The following is a 25,853-nucleotide window of genomic DNA, read 5'->3' as shown; positions in this document are numbered from 1 at the left end:
AAGGGTAGCCGGAGAATGAATTGCTCAGACCACATTTCCGCCATTCATTGACTGCCGCCAGCGGCTCCCTTTCAGATACCGCATTGAATGTACTGTTTTTCCAAGCTTTCTAAATGTCGGGTATTTTGACTTCCCTCCTTTGCCTCCTTGACAAACAGTTTCCAAATTTTGTGGATTCTTATTTTTTCCTTCCATCTCCTCTATCAGCAACTCGGTTGAGGGGTCTGGGGAATGCCACTTCATCTCTGAATGCTTGCAGCCATGGCTGACCCCACCATTACAACCTCTTTCCAGCTCGCTTCTGCTACTCTGTTCATCCTGCCTAACTATCCAGACTCCAAGATTAGAAGCAACTTCTCTCGCCTCTTATCTAGTTGTTCTAGCTGTCTCAGACACTGGCAGCCTGGGTTTTAATCTTTCTTCTGACAACAGCTTCTAATCACTGCTAAAGTGTCCAGTCCTTACTACATCGTCATGGGAACTAATTCTTGCCTATTTCAAAGAGGGGAAAATGGGGCTCTTTGGTATCAACCCACCCAAGGTCACACAGCTGGCACTTGTGGCCTAACTTCAGAGCTGTGTGTGTGTGTGTGTGTGTGTGTGTGTGTGTGTGTGTGTGTGTGTGTATGAGAGACAGGGGGCGGGGGATTTCACTATGTAGCCCACACTGAACCTGGATTCACTCTGGTTTGGCTTCAACCTGTCCAACATCCTGTCTCAGCCTCCTGAGAGTGCTCAGATAGTGCGTATGCCATCGTACCTGGCCAGAGTTCTTGACCTTGCCTCAAGCAAAATGGCCCCTTCTAGAGAAAGCCTGTTGATGGTTTTGTGTACAGTTCTGTACGTGCGTGTTGCTTTAGTTAGTAACCATTGCAATGTGAGTGTGGGCTGGGGATGTTGCTCATTGGTAGAGTGCTTGTCTAGGTCTCACCAGGCCTGGGGTAGGTCTTCAGCATACCAACAAAAAAAGAAGAGCGTGTAGGAGGGAGGGAAGGAGGGAAGAAGAGAAGGAGGGGGAAAAAGAAAGAGAAGACCCCTCCATGTTAGTAAAAACACTGTTTGTCTGCATCATTGAATGGGGGAGTAGAGGAGATGATAAGGGAACAGACTAGCCCTAAATGATTCTTGTTTTAAATAGTAGAAACTATAAGAATTTTGTCTAGAAAAAAAAAAGGCAAAATTAGAGTTGAGCTTGGAGAGAGCCATAAAAATTCTCTCTTAGAGACAATCTGAGCACATCAGAATCTGCAGAAATTTCTCTTTACTTTTATTTTCATTTATCAAGACATTAAAATGTTTGCTATGACAAAGGTGCTTGAGCCAGCAATGTGCGTAAAAACACTGGTCAGCTCCGACGGAAGCTCACACTGGTCAGCTCCGACGGAAGCTCACACTGGTCAGCTCCGACGGAAGCTCACACTGGTCAGCTCTGACGGAAGCTCACCGTGGCAGAACGAAGAGAAGAAGTGTTCAGATGAGCAATGGCAGGTGTGCCTCCTGGAACCGTGAAGAATAGGTCCTGAAGCAGGCCTACAGCTGTGAGCTCCAGGGCACCGTGCTGTGTGGAGATGCTCCCCATGCAGGAGAGCTCAGGAAGGTGGCGGTGATTATGGAGCAGACCTGAGTCCGTGTAAACATGTCCTAAGAGCAGCTCAGTTTTCTATGTTGTGTCTCTAGACAAAGCATCAAGCACATGTATAGTTCTCTCACTGGAAGAAATGTAAGAGATGATTCAATTCAGACATTTTATTTTATACCCGGGGCAACCCAGAGAAGGTAAGTGATTTGCCAAAGAATACAAACCGGCTGATTTATAACCACAGAACTCACCACAAGACTTTCCTGTGTGTGGCATTAATATAACTGTTCTGGTCAGGACCGAGGGATGACAGTGTAATGGATTTTATCCTGTTAATATATCAAGTGCAGCCAAACTGCTAGTATGAAATGCCCTCCAACAGATTCATGAAAGAAAGACATGCTTTTTTACTTTGTAGGACGCACAGCTGGGTGTCCACAGGGAGCGGGGACTGAGTCCTGCTCACGTCTCTTTTGCTCCTGATTCTTTGCCTGCTCTCTCTCCCTGTCACACTCTACCAGCTCCTGAGGACTTCGGGGGACCACTGTGAGCTCACATGAGCCCTTCCTGTGTGTCCTTCCCTACACCACGTGCTAACTTTGTATTGTTTTACACCGCAGTGACATCTTGGTGTCTTTCCATTCTGTAGATGAGGATGCAATGGAAGCAGAGCTGCCCTGAGGAAACTCCTCATAGCTTGAAAGCTCTGTGGACTTAAGCAGGATGAGAGAGGACTGGGAATCAGGCGTCACCTGTAAAATGGGACAACATGGCAACTCTCAACCCTTGCTTTAGCAAGGTAACTTTGTGTTGTTTTTCGTGACAGAGTCTCTCTGTGTAACCCTGGCTGTCCTGGATCTCACTCTGCAGACCAGACTGGCCTTGAACTCAGAGATCTGTCTGCCTCTGCCTCTGAGTGCTGGGATTAAAGGCGTGCGCCACCACCACCCACTTCAATGAGGTGACTTATTAGCCACTTTGCTGAAGTACCTGCTCCTGTGTAAGCAGTGCACACACGTACTGCTATGTGTGCTGTTTAGTCTTCAGGACACATTACCTCATCTTACACATCTTATGTATGGAAGCTTGCTGTTGTCAGACCTGACCAGACAGCATTACCTCTGTTCACCCACTTGCCCTGGCACACACTGGTGCTTGCCTACCAAGTGTGGTTACTGAGCACATGACATTCTGCTAGTCTGAACTGAGATGTGTTACAAGTAAAAGATCTACACTGAGGAGCTGGAGAGATGGCTCCGTGGTTAAAAGCATTTTCCGTTTTTGCAGAGGGCTGGGGTTCGGTTCCCAGGACCCACGCGGCAGCTCACAGCAATCTCTAACTCTAGAAATTCTGACATCCTCTTCTGGCTCCATGGGAACTTCATGAATGTACAGCACACTATATATGAAGGCAAAACACTCATACACACAAAAATCTTTATAAAAAGATTTAGATACCAAATACCAAAGGCTACTATGTAAAAAGCACAAAATATCTTGCTAATAATGTTTTGCACCAGCTACATATGAAATATTATTTCTAACATATTCAGTATGTAGATACCCTAAGATATATGGCATTGGTTTTAGTTTTTACAAGACATATAGGGATATTTTTGTACACGTGGCTCCATGTTGGTTCTTCTCAGCATTGTTGTGGAGTGGCTTTCTATGCTCCACTGTTGTTATTGTTCATTTGTTGGTCCTCTCCTGTCACAAGTGTGGAAATGACAGGCGCCATGTCAGGCATCATAGGCTGTGTCTAGAAGCAATCTTCTTATCTCCAAAAGAAATGTCTCCTGAGTGACCAGTGAGATGAAGTGTCACCGGAGTGAGCCATGCATGGGCTACCAACTTCAGACACCATCTCGTACAAAAGCCTTTGTTTCTGGTGACCACCGAGCTTAGAAAGCATGGTGAACAACAGTTCCCCAAATTTTCTAGACTCTTACATTTTCTCATGTCTTAGGAAGGATTGAGATTTCTTCTGTCCTAGCAGGACAGAAACTCAGAGGTCCCGGATTTAATTCATTTGGTTTCATTTGGGGTGGTGGTGATGGAGTGGAGGGGTGGGGATGCTGCAATCCTAGGGAAGGTGAAATTCCCTGAGTGTTTACAGTCTCATTTACCCTGGCAACGGGAGTTCACCCAGTGTGGTCTCTCATCCAGTGCTCTGGTTCAGTAAGACACTTTCTGCAGTTTTCTGAAGTGGAGTCTGTGTGCCTAGTGGTAAGACAACCACCACCTCTGGAGAAGTCTCCACCCGTCCCACTTTCACCATCTGGGATCCCCCCAGTGGCAACCCTGCAGTCATCAAGACACCAAAGCCGACCAAGGCCATGCCACCCACCAGCACCCTGCATCTGTTCCCTTCATCAGCCATCACTACAAGGATGACGATGGTGTGTGCGCTGACCCTAGGGACTCCATTTTGAGAACTACTAAGCCACAGGCTCTCTGCTGTTACCTAAGGTGATTCTGGGTTTTTTTTTGTGTGTGTGTGTGTTTTGTTTGTTGTTGTTTGAGACAGTCTCTCTACATATCCTTGACTGTCCTGGAACTCACTCTGTAGAGCAGGCTAACCTCAAAATCAGAGATAGCCCTGCCTCTGCCTTCTGAGTGCTGGGATTAAAAGCCTGATTTAAAAACTCATCTTGTTTTGAGATAGTTAGTTTTGCCAGGTAGCTCAGGCTAGCCTTTAACTAGACATCTTTCTTACTACAGCCTCCTGAATGCTGGGATTACAGGCATGAGCCACTACACTCAGCTCAGGTGATTCCTAAAGTTTGTGAATTTTATTTTAGTATAATACATGTGGAAAGAGGACTCTATGTGAAACTGTTTTAGCACTAAGCTTTTGGTGCACAAACCAGGATGGAGAGATGTCTGCCCTCTGCCAACTCAGGTGACAACACCAGGCATATGTAAGACCAGTCCTAGCTCTTCCTAGTTCTCCCAACCTTGAGCACAGCTGCAGTTAGAGGCTCAGAGTCTGAATGTGCTTTCAGAGAAAAGTCATGGGATTTAGGTTGGGTTTAGACATGGAAGAACGGTTCCTATTGGCATTAAGGATTAATGGTAACAGCCGTACTTCCTGTTAGGGGAAAGACCGGGGAAGAAAAGACAGACTCTCTAGGGTGTGTCTATGTAACTCTGCTGGGGAGCTGCTCCACCCCGTCCAAGAATAGTGTGTGTCTAGGTGAGTGTATGGAAGCAGATGGTAAAGCACGCCCTCTAGGTCTAGAGTGGGGAGGTGTGCTAGGCCTAGGAGTGCCATCTCCTCTCCTCTTTTAGGCAGCTGTTTGATCTCTTTCTTGAAAGAATACCACTCGGCTACCAACAAGGGCTCTGGAGACATTCTCCGGTTGCTCTTGTGAAAATAACATGGCCAATGCTTTGGTGCCTCCCCTGAGGCTTCTCCTTCATCTCGCTAGGCATTATGTATCTGATAATTCCTAGGAAGCTGTAGCCACAACCCTTGGGGAATAGAGGTTTTGACTAATAGAACCTTGTGGAGAATAAGGCAAACAGGGTAAGTCATTGTCTGAAAGACTCTTCAGGAGAGTTTGGGAGATCATGCTCCTCCCCCCTTCTGCATTCTCCATAACCCTAACCCTGGAGGAGAGTGTGTGCATAGTACAGGACACACTGTGTGGGTCATCTGGATTGCTATGTTAGGCTGGAACTCCTGCTTATCCCCTGCACAAGCTGGAAAACCCCATCTGCCCTCCTTCTCCCAACCTCATCTGTACAGAGAAACTCCAGGCTAACATGACATCTTTCCCGGCTCTAAATTTCCTGCAACTCACCCATGTGTGCCCACCCTAGCACTCAGCTTTTTTACTTATATGGGCACAATCCCAACTGGTAGCTCACGCATCATCACCCTGTGCCCAAGACCCATAAAGCCCCTTGCTTTAGCCTGGATGTGTGACTTCACCGACCTCCACCTGTGAGATTGGTGAACCCACCCGAGAGCTGCCTCCTAACAAACCTGCCTTTATCCACTTTTAATCTGCTCTATATCTGTGTCACAAGGGGGAGGAAAAGCCCACTTTCTTCATCTGCTACTGTCATAGCTAGCATCACTAAAGTGTTTTAGAATTTTTTTAAGAAGAAGGTATTGCCTTCAATTACAAATAATAGCCAAAATTTAATACTGTCTGAGCATGGGACTATTGAGAGAGAAAAAAATGTATTTTTAAATGCCTAAGATTGTACTCCGTATTCTAGAACCCCTATAAATGTAGAACTAGTCGTGGTAGGACAGTTGTGTGACAAAACTTTCACTGTGGAGACTCAACACACACCTCTGATCACCTCAGAGAGAGATCCCACTACAGACAGGAGATATGACTCACAGACAGCTGCATCACCAAGGCCACCCCAGCATGGGTGACAGCTCACAGCCCTGGGAGCCATAGCACACTCCACAGCTGCAGGCAGCTCAGCTCAATAGGCAAGAGGGGGGGTAGAGGGAGAGAGAGAGAAAGGGGGAGAAGAAGAGGGAGAGGGAGAGGGGGAGGTGGAGGGAGGGAGAGGGAGGGAGAGAGAGGGAGAGAGAGAGAGAAAAGAAGAGGGAGAGGAAGAGGGGGAGGGGGAGGGAGGGAGAGGGAGGGAGAGGGAGAGAGAGAGAGAAAAGAAGAGGGAGAGGGAGAGGGGGAGGGGGAGGGAGGGAGAGGGAGGGAGAGAGAGAGAGAAAAGAAGAGGGAGAGGGAGAGGGGGAGGGAGGGAGAGGGAGGGAGGGAGAGAGAGAGAGAGAGAGAGAGAGAGAGAGAGAGAGAGAGAGAGAGAGAGAGTCAGTCTTGTCCAGATTGGTCTAAACCTCTCCCAGCAGCTGGTCTGGTCTCAAGTCTTCTTTCTATCTTTTTCTCCTGACAATCAACTTTACAACTTAGCTTCCTCCTCCTCTGAGAGGAACTCTAAAGTTTATTGCTTACTCCGGCAGTGAATCTGGTCAGTTTCAGGGACTTCCTAAACTATTTTGAGTTGTTTACCTTCCTATTTAAGGAGCTTCCTGCAGGATGGAGTGTTTCAACCTCAGAGGAAACTGTAACAGAACTAGGAAGCATGGGCCAATCCCTAAGGTGTGCTGGCCATTCTAGACAGTCTGGGAGCTTTGGGCAAGAGGCAGACACAGGTCTTAAAAAGAAAGGTGGGGAGCAACTAGGAAAGACCCTTTGGCTGCCATCCATGTACCTGTATGCACACATGTGCACATACACATCAACAAGTCCAAGTGCACCACATTAACATTAACAGAAACAGGACATGTTTGTAGTGTTTAGAAATGAAACACGTCCCAAAGCCAGGCTTGTACTTTTGACCCTGATCTTGGGAACAGCACTAAAATTACTACAGAGGCAAAGGGAGCCGAGGATTCAGGCCTGCATGTCTGAAGCCCTCACTTCATCATCTGAAGGACAGGAACTGAGGCCCATGGTTGTCACATCTCAGAAAACCCCAGGATGTCTGTACTGACAGTAGTCATTATTAGGAAAGAGACTACAACTGAGATTATTACAAAAGATTATTGGCCAATACTGTAAGACACAAATATATCTTATCACAGAAAACTACATGAACAATCTTCATGTATCATGTGTAAAATATGTGCTTGGTCATGTATCACTAAAATAAGTCATTCATCTTCAGTAAGAGATTTAAGGCTTATTTAAATATACTATCTCTTTCTCTATGTGTCCCAACATATCAGGATTCAACTGTAGATGGATACACTACAAACAGTTAAAAATAAAATATGCCTAGCATTCAGGAGGCCTTGAATTCAATCTCCAGCATAAACTAACTAACTAACTAACTAACCAACCAAACAAACAACCTACCAACTAGAAAGCAAAACAGCTCCTGATAACCTTAGGTCTTTTCTTTTGCCTCTTTCAATTTGATTAGGCCAGGGAGCTCTCATATGTGAACTCACATAACATGCTTTTGCTTCTGGCTTACTTCAGTTCTATGTTTTCAGGGGGTTCTATTGATGTTATAGGATGCATCAGAGAGAATTTCATTTTAGTATGGCAGGCATTGTTGCATCCAGAGAGTTAAAAGGTTTACAGGTCTAGCACTTGCGAACAAGTCTTGTAGTTTTTCCATAGTTGTATCAATCTTAGTTTAAAAGAAAATCACACGTTTTATTATTTGCTAATAAATAAAATAGCACCTTGTATGTAAATGTGTGTATGTGCGCACACGTGTGTGAGCTCGTGCATCCTTGAGTATGTGGGTCAGAGGACAACTTGCAGGAGTAAATTTTTTCCTTCCACCATTTGGGTTCTGGGGGCAAACATGGGGCATCGGGTTTAGCAGCAAACACTCTTATTTGCTAAGCCATCCTGTCGGCCCGTGAACACTTTTTAAACAATGACTGAGCTTGTTATAGTTTCTGTTTGTGTCATTTCATCATTTTGAGGAGGTCAACTTTGTATATTTATACTTACATTAATATAATAACTATAATCACTCTGTCTCTATACATCACATAAAAGACTCTACCTCTGAGACATAACCTCAGCTACTCTGTATCCATCACAGACATATCCTCAGCTACTCTGTATCCATCACAGACATAGCCTCAGCTACTCTGTATCCATCACAGACATAGCCTCAGCTACTCTGTATCCATCACAGACATAGCCTCAGCTACTCTGTATCCATCACCCACCTTACAGGTTCCAAATAACTTTTCAGAGCCCACAATTTGTCCTTAGATTTCACCTACACTTGGTTTTTTTTTAATATAACAAACTTTATTCCCCTTGGTTTTTTAGTTGAACACTGGCATAGCTTTTTTCATTTTTTTTTTTTTTGTGTGTGTGTGTGGTGGATAAGTCCATAAAATGTAATTGATAAAAACTAAAACCCCAAGCTAAGCTCTCAGGCTTTAGAATGGCAGATCTTGTCATACAGAGTTTCTCTGAGAAGCATAGAATTTGGTAGTAGGAAAGCGTTTGAGTGCTTTCTTAAAGAGCTATGTTGGTTCATTACAATAACGTGATAAAAATAAATAAATGAAAACCAAATAGTCCTGGGAGGGAAAAACCTGCTTTATTTCCCCCGCTGTTATGGCAAATTAGTTTTGCTTAAAGGGACATTCTAGATTTCAATATTTTTTAAAAGAAAAAAACAGTGTTAATAGATTTTTATTGCATTTTAACATATCTTTTAAAAATCTGTGTATATATATTATATGTGTGTGTGTGTGTGACTATACACCATCTGTGTACAGGTATGTGTGTGTATCTGTCTGTCTGTAGCTACATGCCATGTGTGTGCAGGGGTGTGTGTGTGTGTTGTGTGTCTATGTGTGACTATATCCCATGTGTGTGCAGGTGTTTGTATGTAGGTCTGTGACTATATCCCGTATGTGTACAGGTGTGTGTGTGTGTGTCTGTGACTATATGCCATGTGTGTGCAGGTGTGTGTGTGTGTCTGTCTATAACTATACACCATGTGTTATACAGGTGTGTGTGTGTATGTGTGTGTCTGTGACTATACACCAGGTGTGTGCAGTTGTGTGTGTATCTCTGTATCTATACACCCTGTGTATGCAGGTGTGTGTGTGTCTGTATGTGTGTGTATCTGTGACTATATGCCCTGTGTATGCAAGTGTGTATGCAGGTGTGTGTGTGTGTGTGTGTGTGTGTGTGTGTATGTGTCTGTATCTGTGACTATGGAGTCCAGAGAGGTCAACAGGTCACTGGAGCTGGACTTGAGGGCTATTTTATGCCACCTGGCATAAGTGTTGGCAGTGGAACTCCTGCCCAACAGTGGCAATTGTCCTTAACCAGCAAGTCACGTCTCCATCCCTCTATGCACCATTTTATCCAAATGGAGATTATTTTGGCCTGAAATAGGAGTTTGGTTTTCCCCACTAATGGACTACTCACGCCAAAACGAAGGGGTGGCCTTACACTTTTAGCTTTGAAAATAGCAGTGGGACTGAGTGGACCATGACACTTGATGGTTGATTTCTATTGCAGTGTCTGTCCAAAGCAGTCGTGGCACTACAGGCTCTCTGCTGCAGGCATGCACAGTGGCTGGTCACCAGTTTGTCTTCACTCCATTCTAAACTGATGACTTGTTTTGAAGAGGCAGATGCTGCCACTCACTCTGTCAACACCCCGAAGAGGATACTTCTGTTCATATAGAAAGCCCCTGCCCAGTCTGTGGGGACACTAGATTCCTGTAAGAGAGCACAGTGTGCCCCTCAGTAACTGGGCACACTTAATTTGGAGTGTGGGGTCCCTTTCTCCTCTTACAGACGTCTCTTTTCCCCATGGCCACTTTAGAACAGTGGGTCCCTGCGGCTTCTGTACTAGAGAGCCCAGGCAGAGTGGCGCTAGAACAGGACTGTGTGCGCAGCCTCCCTGTGCATGCCCCACAGTCCTGGAATGTGGTCCTCCCTTCCTTCTGGTGCTAAAAAATTGAACCTGAGCCCTGAAAAAGTGTAAAAGAGAGAAGGGAAACCAGAGTGAAGGAGGCACATGGACAGACAGAAACTTCCCTACCCGCAGTCTCAGGGCCATGCTCTCTAAAAGTGGGAGATATGAGGTGGGTAGAATGGCATTCACCTAGAGTCCCACCTCCTGAGAGGCTAAGGCAGAAGGATCGCTGAGCCCGGGCTAGCCAGTGCAACACAACAGCTGTGCACTATCTTAAAAGAGGGCTGGGGAGATAGCTCAGCCTATAAAGTACCTACTGTGTTAGAAAGAAGACCTGAGTTTAATTCCCAGGGCCCACATTTAAAAACTGGCATGGTAGCCCCCATGTAATCTCAGCACTGGGGAGGCAAAGACAAGCAGATCCTAGGCCTCACAGACCAGACACCCTATCTGAATGGGTGGCTCTGTGTAAGCAGCAAGGTGGACAGTGCCTTGTGAATGACATCCTCTTACCTCTCACCTACACACATGTACACACAAGCACACATATTCACACATGTGCACCTGTACACATGTGACTGCATACACACAAGTATACACACATTAAAAAAAAACAAACTGGGCATAACAACGTCAGCATGTACTTCATGGGGCTTTATCAGTGTGAATGTGCAGCGTATGTGCATGGTGACTTAACTCCTCACGGTAGCAACCTGCTACTTAGACTGTATGTAAGTACTATATAGAGTACTTACACAGTTCTGCATAAGTATTACCATTACTCAAAATGAGATATGATTTTATTACGGTGTGCATGTGGGGGGTGCGTGTGCATGTGTGTGCGTGTGTGTGTGTGTGTGTGTGTGTGTGCACGTGCGAAGGTGAGGACACATGCCATGTGTGGAGACTGGGTCATGTTGGAGTCATGAAGTGGAAGGAGTCTTCTCTTTCCGTTCTGTGAGTGCTGGGTGTTGGTTCTTCTGAGCTCTGGATTCACGGGTGTAACCGAGCACACCTTGCTTGTGAATGCTTTAACTATGTAGCTGACAGGGTGCAGCGAGGGACTGGTAACAAGTTGAAGAACTGAGGATGAAAACCTTTCAATTGAATCTAAACAATCTAAGAAGAGGCTCTTTTGTCAAAATGAAGAATTCTTTGGTGTGGATTTGGTTTTTGTTTGGGAGTAATCCTGTGCATGTGATCGTCCCTAGGTACCTGTGTTTACTGAGGAGGAGTAACATAGCTGTACACACTCCTAAGAGCTATCAAACGTTCCTACATTAAAGCAGTGAAGTCATCCAAAGGGAAATGAAGCAATCCCTCCAGTTCTGTGTACTGAGACTCCTGTTATTCAGCATCTAATATGTTCTCTCCTGGTACTGGGGTAGTCCAGGGTATTGCTTACTAGAAACTCAGTCTATGAGTCCCTGGTTTTTTGTTTTTTTTGTTTTTTGGTTGTTTTTTTTTTTTTGGTTTTTTTTTTTTCCCCTGTGGTCTACCAATCACCAAGTCATATTTTGTGTACTGGACCAGAATGAATTGTCTGTAGTGTCTCAACAGACACACAGTGGAGGCCCCTCTGTCATCCTCTGCCATATGCAGCCTGGGTCACGGTGCCTGGGTCACCAGTGCTAATACCTTGCCAGGGGCCAGATGCTGCCGAAGGAACTGGCCCAGGTACTGCTTGCTGGTTGCTCACATGACGCTGGCTGCCAGCATCATTTTAAAGTGCTCCATTTCCACTTGTAGCTTGCTAATGCAGGTTCCTTTCTCCAGGAAACAAGCAAAATGCACCTGCCCTGAGCAGCTGCAGCGGCCTCCAGGGACATGATGGGGGTTGTGAGGGGGACCACTTGTACTTTCAACGTTTGTTGCAGCAAACTAGTTTTATTAACTCAATGTACTCAATGGAGCTGGGCCCCCAGGGTGAGGGCAGTTAGACCTTTGTTACAGCCTGGGAGACAGCACACACTTTCTTGGGAGAACTCTGTGCTTGCAGGTAGCACGTTTCAGTGTTCCCATGGATCTGTGAGGCGAGGGGTACTGCAAATAACGAGCTTCCCCTCCTCCTCCACTTCCTCCCTTTCTCCCCATCCTCTTTCTCCTGCTTCTCCTGTAGAAGTTATGCCTGAAACCCCATGCTCCACGAAATGACTCAGACTCACAATATATTCACAAATACCTTGGCAATTTAGCTAGGCTCTTCTCTGACTAGAATAATAACTTAAAACAATCCATTTATTTTACCCTACATTCTGCCACAGGCTGGTTACCTGTGCTCAGGTACCATGCATCTATCTCCTACATCTTTCCTTTCTGTGCAAGGCTCTATCCCAGAACCCTCTCTCCTCCTGCATGTCCATCTATTTCCTGCCTAAGCCTGTAGTAAAGCCAATTTAAGTTTATCCTCAAACAGCTTACAAATAAATAAGACTCAGATTATTTTATTTGGCTTTGACGATTACTGGGGGTGACCCCTAATCTACTCTTCCAACTGCTGGCCTGGCTACCTCTCCTTGCTGTTTCTCCTGGTTACATGCTCATGGGCCATCTGCCTTCGTGGTGGCTTCTTCCTCTCCTCTCCTACTTCCTCCTTCTCTTCCTGGTCTCTTCTCTCTTCTCCTCCTTCTCCACTCCCAACCTGGTAACTCAAAACCCACCTACTTCTAAATGCTCCAGTAATTGGTTGTAGCCTTTTTTTTTTTTTTCCAATAGTTTTAAATCAAGGAACAAGGTGTGCACAACAAAAGCTTGTAAGAGTGGGAATTCCCTCATAGGCCTAGACCTTCAGGCACAGAATCCAGCATTATAAGATACATAGAATATAATATACATAGCAACAAAGCAAACATCAGCATAAACCATAGGCCATGGACTTTTTAATTGACAGGTGATACATCCATACACTACCCAAAATATTCTCTCTACATTCTCCTTCTCCTCCTTCTCTCTTCACCCGATTTTTCTCCTGTTATAAAAACCCATGCAGTATATAGTTCAGATAGGCTGGCTTCAACATCTCTATGTAACTAAAGATGATCTTGGACTTCTGATGCTCTTGGCTCCACGGCAGATCAGCCAGTGCTGGAGACTGAACTCGGCTTCAGAAGGCTCTTCGAAGCCTAGACTGGGGAGAATGAGGAATAGGAGAATGTCTCACTAGGAACCTACTTTTTTTTTTTTTTGGCTGACCCGCACAGGACTTTAAGTTTCATTGCCCGTGATCTTTTGAAACAAAGAAACAAAGCAGCCTAAAACGAACAATCCCAACCTCCTAACTAAAAGCTCTCGTGATGCAGAACCTTCCCACGATTTATCTTTATGAAACATCTCTGAGCAAATACACTCAGAACCACCTCAGTGGAGGTTTGAATGAACAATGTTCTCCACAGGCTCAAGTGGTTTGAACATGTGGCCCCCAGTTGGTGGTGGTGTTTGAGGTTGTGGAATCTTTAGGACGTGTGGCCTTACTGAGTAAGTAGACCACTGGGGACTGGCTCTGAGGTTTTATAACCTGGCCTGACTCCCTATTCTGTTTCCTAACTGCCAGCCTGGCCTTAGTCTCTTGCAGTCATGCCTTCCCTGTGTCCCCTTGGGAGTTACAATCTGTTAGAGGTTTTTGGTTTGTCTGTTTTGTTTTTTAAGACAGGCTCTTATTGTGTAGCCATGGCTGGCCTAGAACTAACTATGTAAACTAGCATGGCCCTGGACTCACAGAGGTCCTCCTGCCTCTGTCTCCAGGGTGCTAGGATTAAAGGTGTGTGCCAGCACACAGCCCTCCAAGGTGCTATGTGTTGGGGTTTGCTCAGGCTAACAGACCCAGCCACAGATGCAGTCAATAGAGTGGCCAACACTCCTTTCCTGTTCTCACCCTGAAACCCCTTTTCTTCTGCTGCTCATCGGCACAGCTCCTAAGCTTTCCCCACAAAGACGCTCCTAAAAGCAGAGCACAGACCACAGGCTCGGACAGCTGGCTGAGAGCAAGTCCCGCACACCTGGCCCATCTTTAACGTGGTATAGCTTATTGGACAAGTCAGGCAAATGTTACATTCCAACTCCAAGCATAACTAGGTCTGCCTTATTATAGACATCTTGAGAATGAGACTTTAAAAGAAACACCATACTTATGTGTGGAAATCCCACCCCCTTGGACGCCTGCCTGACATACTGGGAGATGGGTATTGCCTCGAAGTGTCAAATGCCTGCCTGGGTAGCCCACAGGGTGACATGGTGCTGCCCATTGCTCTCCTCTAGTTATTCCCAGGGATAAGGACCGTGTGTTAATGTGTGCATGCGTGTGCTAATGGGTGTGCTAATAAAACAAACCCTTTAATAAGATGTTACTTGTTAACATTTATAACTTCTTGTTCAAACTTAGAAAGAGTAGATGAGTTTCTGAAACATACCTGCCAATGGACACCACCCCCCCCCCCCAGGACACTTGAGGGGCCTGTCCCTCCTCCTTAGGTATGATCAACGTTATGTGTCATGCCTTCCCTCTGACAACCGTCTAACTAGACTGTTCCTTAAAGGACCTACATGGCTTCCAAGGGGCATCTCCAATAGCTCCTGGGCAAAACCTTCCTGTGCTTCTCAGCAGCCAAGTGCTGGCGTCCATTCCAAGGCTTTTGCCGCACAATGTCTTGTTGTGAGTAGTTTATAAACAATACACCCGTGTTTCACAGACTTCTGGAGGGTGGGAAGTCCAAGATCAAGTTCAGATCACTTCCTTGTCTGCTGAGGGCCAGGTGGTGTCTTCTATACTTCCTCTCATGGAAGAAGGAATATCTCATTTCCTCAGATGCCTCTTTTAAGGGTGCATATCCCTGGTGGCCCACTCACCCCGTCCTGGCTCCGCCTCTTACTGCATTGCACTGGAGTTAGGTGTCAACAGAAGAGTGGAGGGGTGGGCATGTTCGCACTACCGCAGCAGCTAGGGTAATTGTTCCTGAGCATTGTTTATCTTCTCTAACTTTTAAAGTTGGCCGTACAAAAATTTCTCTTCCTAGACGGTGTTTAGAGACAATTCTAGGTCTCTTCATTTCTGCATCTCTAGACACCACAATAATCCTAGCATGCAGTGGGCCTGTGGGGAGCATTAAGCAGGCAAGGGGTCAGGCAGGGATTCCAGACTGTCCATTTACTATGTGTCTGGGCTAGGCTGCTGCTTTCCTCAAGTTTCTGAGAGAAGAAAACACTGGGAGAAAAGTATGTCAGGCAATGGCCCAAGAAATGTCTACCAACACCGCCTGTGTGAGCGCTGCCTGTCAGCCACTGCAGTTGACCAGCAGAGCCTGCTGCCTCCATGCCAAGGGCTGTGCTTCCCTCCTGCTTCAACATCTCTCATCTGACTCTGCTCCTCAGAATCTACTATTACTGTTCCCAGCTTGCCCACCTTCCCCACTTGGTCCTGTAAATTCCATTCTTCCTCTCTCCAACCCTGCCCACTCAGAAAGCCCAGTCCCACATTCCTGACAGCTGTCCCGACCCCCCTCACCCAAAGTCACCAGCAATCCAGGCCCCACCTCCCCCACACCTCACCCCAGCTCTCCAACCCCTCTGCACATGCCCAGTATGGTGCACACACATAATTTCCCTTCACCTACAGTCTATAAAAAGCTTCCATGCTATCGTCTACCTTCGACTTTTTCTGGTCTCATCCCTTGAGACTAAGGAACTCACCTGGGAGCCCATTTCCAAGTAAACCTGCCTTTTTTTACTTTTAACTCAGCTGAATTGGCTTGTTTCTTCAGTGGAGAAAAACCTATCAATTATCAGGGCTGGGGAGATGGCTGAGCAGTTGAGTTTGGATGCTCTTGCAGAGGACTAGAGTTTGTCTGCACTCACAACCACTTGTAACTCTGTTTCTGGGGACCCGATGCCTCGGGCCTCAGCAGGCACCTGAACTCATGTATGCATTACACAGTCATGTATGTATCACCCTTACACACATACTTAAGTAAAAGATGTCTTTTTACATAAAGTGAAGAAGCCGAGCAGTGGTGGCACACGCCTTTAATCCCAGCACTTGGGAGGCAGAGGCAGGCGGATTTCTGAGTTCGAGGCCAGCCTGGTCTACAGAGTGAGTTCCAGGACAGCCAGGGCTACACAGAGAAACCCTGTCTCGAAAAACCAAAAATAGATAGATAGATAGATAGATAGATAGATAGATAGATAGATAGATAAAATAAATCGAAGAAAAGAAGCTAATTATCAAGGACACTTGCCCAGAGTCAGGAATGACTGGGTGGAACTTGAGTCCAGACACTAGTGTGCTCTGCAGTGTGTTCTTGCCCACCCACTCCCTAGTCCTGTGCTGTGGGCCCTCACATTTGAAAGGGTGTCCAGTAACTTTCCATTTGCCCAACAACATGAACTAGATGCCGGTGGGAATCAGATGGTAGAAGGGCAATGATCTCAAGGGAGATGCTGAAGTCATTACTCTCGCCGGGAAAACTTGGTGTTAATATTATAGCAGAAAGTTCTAGGGCTTTTTAAAAATTCTGATTTTCAGGGTTCTACTTCTAATTTTAGAAGCAGGTTTTGGCAGAGATGAAAAAATATATATGTTGTGGATAGCCCTGGTGCTGTCTGTATTTTGATGCTAATTCAGCTTCCCCAAGAGGGGCTGCCTGGGATTGTAGAGTGAAAAATTATAAAGACCATTTTATGAAATATATACAGGCTTTTTCTTTACCCTAGACCTGAGCAAGAGAATGCAGGTTCCAGAAGGCGGAACTGAATGTAAGATTTCAGGCCTTCACTGCCCCAGGACACATTCTGGATGGAGGGCATTATCCCTGAATCAGAGGACACTTGCTGGATTAACATACCTCAGGCCTCAGGGTGGGGAAGGCCCAAAGCAAGAAGACACATTCCTGACCACAGAGAAAGATGCAAGTCATCTAGGTGGGGCTATGGCCAGAGCAAGTGAGAAATATTTAACCTGAAATAGTTGGTAATGACAGGGTAGGGCACAGTGACATGGTGAAACTACATTCTTGAGAAGAATGAGTATGCAGAGTGATTTTCACATGACTCTAAATCATTTGGGGTGGGTTCCTCTGAAATGTTCCACTATTTTTATGTTTTGTATCCTTGACGACCCTCACCCCCCTTCTCACTCCCCTGGTTTGTGGTTTACCCCTTTAAAAACCCTCCTCAGACTGACTGGCTTTGCCAAAACTCTACTCCTGAGCGAGTGTGCAGTTTGACCGCTGGCTGCCAGCTCTCTTCCCTAATAAACCTCTGCTGATTGCATCCAGGCCCGGTGTCTTGGAGTTTGTGGGTGGCCTCGAGTAAGGGTCTCCCGAGTTTGGAGGTCTTCAGGATGAGGAATGAATTACATACTCGGGACTTCATGAGACCCTTCTAGTGAATAAAGAAACCAATCACTGGGCAAGTAGGCAGGACTTCCGGGTCGGACAGAGGGACAGCAGAAGAGGAGAGTGGGCTGGAGGATGGGAGGATGGGAGGATGGAGGTGAAAATGTAGGCACCAGAGAGCTTGTTTCAGGTGGTGGATTTGTTTGGATCCACTTCCGGAGGATTTAACTTATAAATTAGGATGTTAGTTGTTGCTCCCAGCAATTGAGTTACCTGTTGATTCTGAGCTAAGATTGTGTGGTGGTTTCATTCGTGCAATGACTCAACTGGGTTCCAGAGGGAAAGGTACGGTGGCAAAGCATGGGCTTACAAGAAGTGCACCCCAAAAGGCTGTGGGAATTTGGAAGTCTGGGGCTGGCTTGGCAGTGACCAGCCGTGGGAACTTAGCAGCCAGGTGGTGAGAATTCAGAACTTCTGGTCAGAAAATCACAAGATAGGCGGTCGCTGCATGGGCTAGCCATGGAGACATCGAGACCACTGGGGCCAGAGAGTAGCCAGAAATAGACTGGGATGGGGCTGGTTTTTAGTATTTCCCACTATATATATATAGGGAATTGTGGGGATCTGAGGAAGTCTTAGGTCAATATGTATTGTTAGACATGGGCACAGCCAGCCATGTCAAGGACACATAGTGCCTCAGATCCATGGGAATGTATATTGTTAGACATGGGCATGTTATGCCCAAGTCATAGGGACCCCAAGACCACTGAGGAGCCAATTCCAAGGCAAACACACAGGGTCTTTATTACAAGCTGGGACTCTCACCATCACAATGCGTCAAAAGTGACAGTTTAGAGGTGCAGGGTAGCTATTGTGTATTGTGGTTACAGCAAACTTGGAATTTCTATACAGGTCAGCAAATTAATATTTTAAAAAACTGCATTTCTGGTGTAATCTGCAGGAACAAAACATGGGGGTGGGGGGGAACCACCTGACAAGTAGGATGGATAGGTTATCTATTCTCTGCAGAATGTCTTAGGTTATTTCCATTACCTTGACCCTGCTGCTGTAGCCTGACTGGCTGTTGCTAAGGGGGAGTTGCCATAGGATGCTTGCTCAAGTGGACTTTGTGGTTTTCTTCCTGGAATCAAAATGGGTTTTACAGGGACAGCCATGTTGAGGACCCATAGTGCCTCAGATCCATGGGAATGGCAAAGCCTTCCCCGGCTGAGGCTCTGAGGGATGAAAACCCTTCCTCTGTGGGAGTGTGACTCTTGATAGTGTTGTGCAAGTACAAATGCTTATGCAATGTGTGCAAACCCAGCATCACAGCTTCCTTCTCCCTGGTGCTTACAGAGGCTTTACGAAGTTCTCACCTGTGCTGTGCATAATATAAGTTCTGAAGTTGGTGCCATCAGAGGGAGCACAGCCCACCTGACCTCAGCTTTTCTGCCCATGTGCCGATGTGTCTGTTCTTTATTACCTTACTGCTCAGTCAGATTCCCAGGATCTGACAGTGAGGGTTATGATAAGCAATGGCACAGGGGTTCTTAATGTCCCCTGCACAGTGGTTATTAAGAATGCACAAGTGTAAAAAGGCAAGAGGTTCCTCTTTAAAATGATTTAAGAAATAGGTACTTTGGAGTCTTGTCAGGGACTTAATTTACTGTGTTGATTGTTTGAATGTTGACACTTCTTAGTGACCCTCACTTATGATCATCTTGAAAGCATATTAGACTCTTAACGTTATCATTGATTGCATCAACCAATACCGGATGAAATGCCCGCCCTATCTTTTTGAGGTATCATCAGGTCTCTGTTTGATTCTCAGCGCCTGTTTATCTGTAATACAGAAATTCTAAGAAGTCTTTGCTTTTTTCCTTCCATGAGCTATAGATGAGTGTTGAGGTTTTGTCTTTTACTGTCTATTATAATACTAAGTGTGGGCTCCCAAGACCTGGAGCCTGCATGCAGTCCCTGTGACCCTGCTCCAAGTTATTTCGGACTGGTAAATAAAAATGCCAACAGCTCATTCCTGGGCAGAAGAGACATAGGTAAGGTTTAGGTTTCACAGGCTTGGAATTGGAAGAGAATCATGAAGGAAGAAGAAGGCAGGAGGAGGAGGGAGAAGCTGCCGTGGGTTAAGTGAGCCATAAAAACATGACTCTGCGGGCTGGCCTATTGGAGTTAAGAGCAGTACAGATGGAACATAGTAAATAGTAAGTAATAATACGGGGTTATCGATAGGAAAGTACATTCTAACAGCGAGGAGAGAGGCAGCTGCCCAGCTATTGTGCTATTTAGGGCTTATTGCAAATATAAAGGTTGTGTGTATTTTTATCTGGGAATTCAATAACCAAAGGTGGGGTAGAAACCCTGGGCAGGGATTAAAGTAATTTCCACAACAGATGTGAACATCCTAGACACTGCTTTTTCCAGCATTAGAGTGACAAAGTTATTGTAGGATACAGAGTCTTTTTTAGTCACCTTCACACATACTGTAAGCAGCAACGGCCAGCAACTCAGTGGAGAGATCAACCCAAGCCTACAACCGTCCCTGGATGTCTATAAGTTGGAGACACTTGTGATTCTCAGAAAAGGCACTCTAGACAGTGTTGTTTCCATCCCGAGCACCCACCATGGGTAATAGTTGATGGGGTGGTCCACTGAGTTGGGCTAACCACTTAGCTGTTTGAGAGTCTGACAGAAAAAAGAAGATGGTGGCCAATTTATCACCAGGTGTGTGATGTATCTTCATAGAAACAGAGCTGCTGGCTAGAAGAGCTGGGTATGATAATAACCCAGAGAAGCTGAACCCTGAGATGTGTGTAATAAATATACTACACTTTTAGTATCTGAAATATACTTTTAATGTAAAGTGCCAATGAATACCTTTGTATTAAGTACTAAACAAATGGCAGTACTCATGAGTTCTTTGCTTTCTCACACCTTTCCCCCAATTCTCCTTCCTGGCATGTGTGTCCAAACTCAGGGTTTATTCCAGGGAAATCTGGTTTCATCAAAACATACAGAAGCAATAGAAAAGATAGCTTTTTGTTTCAGATTCTTTTTCACCTTTTTAATTTGTTTCACCTTTTTAATTCCCTCCCCTGCCTTAGGACTCAGAATGGTTTGAGTTTTGATTCTTTGGAAACCTGCCTGTCCTCAAATAAGGGTTAGCAATTAAGAGTGTGGGTGGGGGGAGGTGAGACTTGGTATTTTAGCCCCAGAGTGGGAAGTGTCCAGCTGGGAAGGAGCTAATGGATGAGCAGCCAAAGCCAGAGAGAAAGTAGTGTATGATGCACAGTGTCCTTGTCCTAATCAATACCAGCCTTTCCAGTCTATGCAGTGTCTCTGGAGTTATTGGAAATTGTAGGAAATTGATGGTTTTAATGATTTATTTTCCCACTTAGCTTTGCCTAATAATTTCTCTTTCCTCTTTACTCCATCTTTATAAAACTAGCCTTAAAACACTGTTGTATCAGTCGTCAGATCAATGGGCAATATTAAACATACATCTCGAAGATTTACTTTCCCTTTGACACTGCAGAAGATACACCAAATAAAACATGGTATAGTATTCTCACTTAAAGTTACTGGAACCTACAGTAAGAATAAATAAATACTCACTGCTGTGGCCTACCATTAACAGGTATCTTCAATGTTCTCACCAAGAACAATGTAATCCTTTGTTTGGATTTGGGAGCTTCTTAAATCACCCCAAATTTGTTCATGGTAGTAGCCTTATGTTCTAGTGGGGTTTCCATTAGCTACGAATCCTGTCAGTAACAGATACATACTTATCTGTTTAGTTCTTCTATCTTATCTGATTCTTCTAAAGCAAGCAGAAGACTAGGTTTTCAATGGCTGCTTGGGATTCTTGGTGGAATACAAGTCAGTTGCAAACCTAGTTGCAAAATGGGTGGAGATCCACTCCTTTGACATCATTTTTTCTTTTGCAGGACAGGATGACCACCTCTAATAGGTCTGTGATGGGCCCTGCTCTGTACACTGCTCATATTCCCAAGCCTCAGCAGGTCTGGTCTCACTGTGAATAGAGCAGCATCAGCCACTCCAAGCCCTGACTTCTGTACCTCAGGCACATCTGGGAACCAGTCAGACCCCTCAAGGGCCTCTGATAGCTCTTTATTTGAAATACAGCACAGAGAGTAGAGCATGGAGGAGGTGGTATGGGATACCTTAACAAGACCGACCTAAGGCCCGAAGTGAAGCCAGAGGGAGTCAGTGCCCCTTTGGTGATGCAGCTCAGGACTCCACAGCTGGGAATCCTGATTTGCCTGTCAGTCACCCTGGGTGTGGCCCTGGCTTCTGGACTTTGCTATCTGTATTCTCAGTATTGTCACAGTGGACAAAAAGGGTCCTTCAGTGAACCTGCTGCAGATAGATGCTCTTGCCAGGAGTGACAATGGGAAGGTGGCATATGTCAGGAGGACAGGGGACAACTGAATCCCTCTGTAGGGGACAAGAACCTTGTCCTCTGAAGAGACCCTTGGACTGGGCCCCTTGGTGGCTCCACAGAGCATCTTAGTCAAAAAGGAGCTAATGAGAATTCCTGATGAGGCCAAGGCCCCACTGCGCCTGCTGTCAGTGTGTGGTGAGCTCAGGAAACAGCAAAAGGGCAGATTTATCAACAGAGGGAATTCTTCCCCAGCTTTGTTGTCTTAATGTCTGTAATTTTGCTTCTTTTTTTCCTTCTTGCAATTAGACGTTCTGTTTGAAGAGTTAAACTTGACACAATGAATATTGTATAACCTGCTCATTAGCTAGACTCCTGTGGCCGTGAAGCTTCCTCTGTTGCCTTAAGGAGCCTGCAGAAATAGACATTCTGTCCTCCGTAGTGTCTGAGCCGCGTCTCCGCTAACCCTTTGAAAAAAGTCGTGTTGAGTTTTAGCTCTTGCAGGAAAGAAAGAGCCGCACTCCTCCCTGAATCTCTCTTAAACCACCCAAAATGGAGTTTTCTTTTCAAAGCTGGAGTTCCAAAACTAGTTGGAGGGGTGACTCAGTGAAGCAGGTGTAGGTGAGGGCAGTCTGTCTGTCTGCAAGCACAGGATCCTGGGTCAATCACTGTGGGGCACATCCAGAACAAGCAGTTTTAGAGAGCTTGATGGAACACAGCTTAGGCAATGTGCCTGCGCAGTACAAGCCCACAAGCCCCAGAGTGGAACGGGCAAGCCTTTCCATCGGGTGCACCGGACTTCCCAGCCTTTACACTGATGAGGGACTTCTGTTTTTTCAGCAGTTGATTTGATTGTGGGTAACCTCTGCCACATTTCTACTGCCATGGCTTCTGCGCTGCTCTCCCTGTTTTGTGGCCTGAAATCCCTCCACACTGTGAACCAAAATAAATCTCACTGCCCATAAGTTTTATTTGCTAGGTGTTCAGTCCCAGCAACAGGAAGAGTCATTCACAGACAGATAAGCTTAGGCAGTCAGCGTCCTCCCAGAACAGTAGGTCACTAAAAGTATCCTTCCAGTATTGGCAGAATGAATGTGTGCAGCACTTAGCTATCTACCTGTAAACAACGCACTAACCTGGCATGCCTTGGTTCTCAGTGGCAGCCTACAGCGAACACACTGTCTCTACAGGTACTCCATTCTTTGGTCACACATGCAATACGTCATTTCCTTTCCACTACTGCTCCTAAATAATAATAATAATAATAATAATAATAATAATAATAATAATAATAATAATATAATAATAGGAGCCGCACTCCTCCCTGAATCTCTCTTAAACCACCCAAAATGGAGTTTTCTTTTCAAAGCTGGAGTTCCAAAACTAGTTGGAGGGGTGACTCAGTGAAGCAGGTGTAGGTGAGGGCATAAATAATAAATAAATAATTATTTATTATTATTATTATTATTATGGGATTGATGAAGAGAGCTTGATGGTAAAGCACTCATCTCCATGAGCAGAGGAACCTGAGTGTGATCCCCAGAACCCATGAAGACACAGCTGATGTGGTGTGTTCTCTTGTAATCCCAGTACCAGGGAGGTGGATCACTGGGATTTTCTGGCTAACCTACCAGGTCCAATTGATATGCTCCAAACCATTTGCGAGACAAGGTCTCTCAGTGACATTCCTGAGGATGACACCTGGCTGCCACAGGTCCCTGTTATACATACGTGTGTGGTGTGTGTGTGTGCTCACACACACAGAAACATGCACATTAAAAAGACCCGTCCATGTAAAGTGTGTTTTCTGCAGACCCATACTCACCGCCTGCCACTTGAGGCAGTCCTGTCACTCTAATCTTCATGGTAGTCGGTGGCTGCAATTCCTGCCATGGAGCAGAGGCTCTTACTCATGCATTTCAGCAAGGCTCTCTTTTGAGAAGGGCAGCTGGCATCCATAGCCTGTAGAACATCAGGGGAGCCCTTTGGTCACTGTGATTTTGAAGGTCCTCTAAATTTGGCTCAGAGAAACCCTTGAGGGCAGGGAGTAGGAAGTGCGAACTTAGTCTGAAGGCCGTTACCAAAGCATGAAGCCATTAAAAGACTCAAAATGCAACATCTTAAAATAGCTTTTTTTCCCCTTGTAAGAACAGCTACAGAATTATTCAGCCAACATTTTCTTGGAAGAAAGAAGGCTTGGGGCTAAGCACACATTGAAGGAAGACTATTGGAACACCAGTTGCTGAAAACTATTTTAAGCAAATGCTTTTATATCTATTGTGCTGATTTAATGTCCACAGCTCGGGGGGAAGGGTGGGCCTGATTTTTTTTTTTTTAATCAATGAGAAGCTATTTCCGACATTTCTAATTACTTGTGCTTTGTGGAGACATTTTGGTAAATTGTTGCACGTGCTCTGTAGCTTTGCTGATCTGTGGTTCTGTTGAGGTTGCTTACATTATCTGCTGTTTTCATGTTTGTTTCTTTTAAACAATTAATTAATCGAACAAACAGGTCATTAAGTTATAACTACTTAAATAAGTGCCATAGTTTATTTCAAAGTTGTCTAGGGTGGGCTGGCGATTTATGAATGAATTACAGATGATGGTTTGTCCCTCCTCGCTGCCTGGACTATTTGGTATTAACTAGACTTTCTGGGATGTACAATGTTTTGATGTTACATCCCAGCTTTTCCCTGTTCTACAAGTGGTGCATCCTGGGAATCTTTTATCCAAGTGGAGAGCATGAAACCCTAGAACTCTGCTCTTCTTAAGATGACCCTGCTCTGCCTGCTCACCGGGGCTGCAGTGTCTGCAACAGCCCCTCCCTGTGTCAGGGCTATCTTCGTGATACACAGAGTTTAGTGTTTGAGTACTTTGGTTATTCTGTGCATGTATGCATGTGTATGTGCTTGTGTGTGTGTGTGTACATGATGTGTATGTATGCATATGTGTGGTGTGTGCATGGGGTGTGTACATGCGCATGTGTGTGCAAATGTGTTTGTGTGGTATGTGGTGTGCATATGTATAGTGTGTGTGCAAACACATGTATGTGGAGGCCAGAGAACAACTTCCAGTGTCATCACTTATTTTGAGAATATCTCTCAGTGGCCTGGAGCTTGCTGACTAGGCTAGGCTGGTGGCCACTGGGCACCAGGGCTACTCCTACCCGTGCCTCCCCAGTGTCAGGATCAAACATGTGCCCCACTACACTTAGCTTTTGTATAGGTGCTGGGGACTGAACTCTGACCCTTGTGTTTGCATCTCCTCAGACTCTGGTTGTCTGGTTTTCTAAATGCAAAAGAGAGTGTTAAACATTAAAACAACAACAACCCCCCCCCCCTTTTCTGTGAACAGTGATGCAGCTGCCAGGAAAACTCACGTTAAATGTCATGAATGTCACTGTCTTTGGCATCACTAGTGGATTTCCATCTCTCTCAGAGTAGTATGTGAACATCTGATGGGGTTAAACAGGTCCTTCCTTGCCTGTTGTTGATTTACACACATCCCCAGAGCAGCCATGATACCCCGAGGACCTCATACCTCCGTTCCTCTCTCTTGCTCTTGAATCCTTGTCTGGAATTTTATTTCTCAAAACCCAAACCTTCAGAACCTTGTTGTTATGCTGCCTCATTAGAGACTCCTTTTGTCCACAACCCCTTCTCTTGTGTATTTGGCTGTGAGCCTAGCCTTTAACGGCTGGGCCATCTCCCCAGACCCACAGCGATTTCTCAACTCCTCTGCCTCTGTCCTACTGTAGGACAGTCCCATCCCTGATTTCTACCTGAGTGTGTTCGTAGCACACCACAGGCCAGAGCTTTCCGGAGGTGAGGCCTTTTTGGTTCACTGCTCCATCCCAGTACGTATCTCCTACTGCATTCCCTAATACACAGTAAGCCATCAGTAACTGCTTATGAGTGGATATGCTCGACATCTGTACTGTTAGAAGAACTCTTGGTATGTACAGACTTGAATATCATGTACCTTGGGCAGCTCTGGGGTGCTTGGCAACAGGACTAGAAGTTTTCCTTCACCAAAATGAGTTAAAAATCTGTGGGCAGCTGTCTCCAGGGCAGGAGATAAGCTTGTGTCTCAGACCAAGGCTCTAGGGAGTTCTTGTCCGGTTCGTGAAC

At 45.6% G+C, this 25,853-nt stretch overlaps 1 protein-coding gene across 1 annotated transcript; it reads left to right on the top strand.

Moving 5' to 3' along the window:
- Positions 1-1,326: 1,326 nt before the first annotated feature.
- Positions 1,327-21,773, top strand: Reeld1 (reeler domain containing 1). The gene is given in 9 exon segments (XM_034523058.1): positions 1,327-1,488; positions 9,580-9,784; positions 11,481-11,513; positions 11,516-11,594; positions 19,815-19,949; positions 20,426-20,481; positions 21,406-21,474; positions 21,477-21,709; positions 21,711-21,773. Coding segments are annotated over 9 exon segments (1,035 nt in total).
- The last annotated feature ends 4,080 nt before the right edge of the window (positions 21,774-25,853 follow it).

The sequence above is a fragment of the Arvicanthis niloticus genome, chromosome 18 (assembly GCF_011762505.2).
Source record: "Arvicanthis niloticus isolate mArvNil1 chromosome 18, mArvNil1.pat.X, whole genome shotgun sequence".
Taxonomy (NCBI): domain Eukaryota; kingdom Metazoa; phylum Chordata; class Mammalia; order Rodentia; family Muridae; genus Arvicanthis; species Arvicanthis niloticus.
Note: the sequence above shows the minus strand (reverse complement) of the source record. Positions and strands in the feature narration are given on the sequence as shown.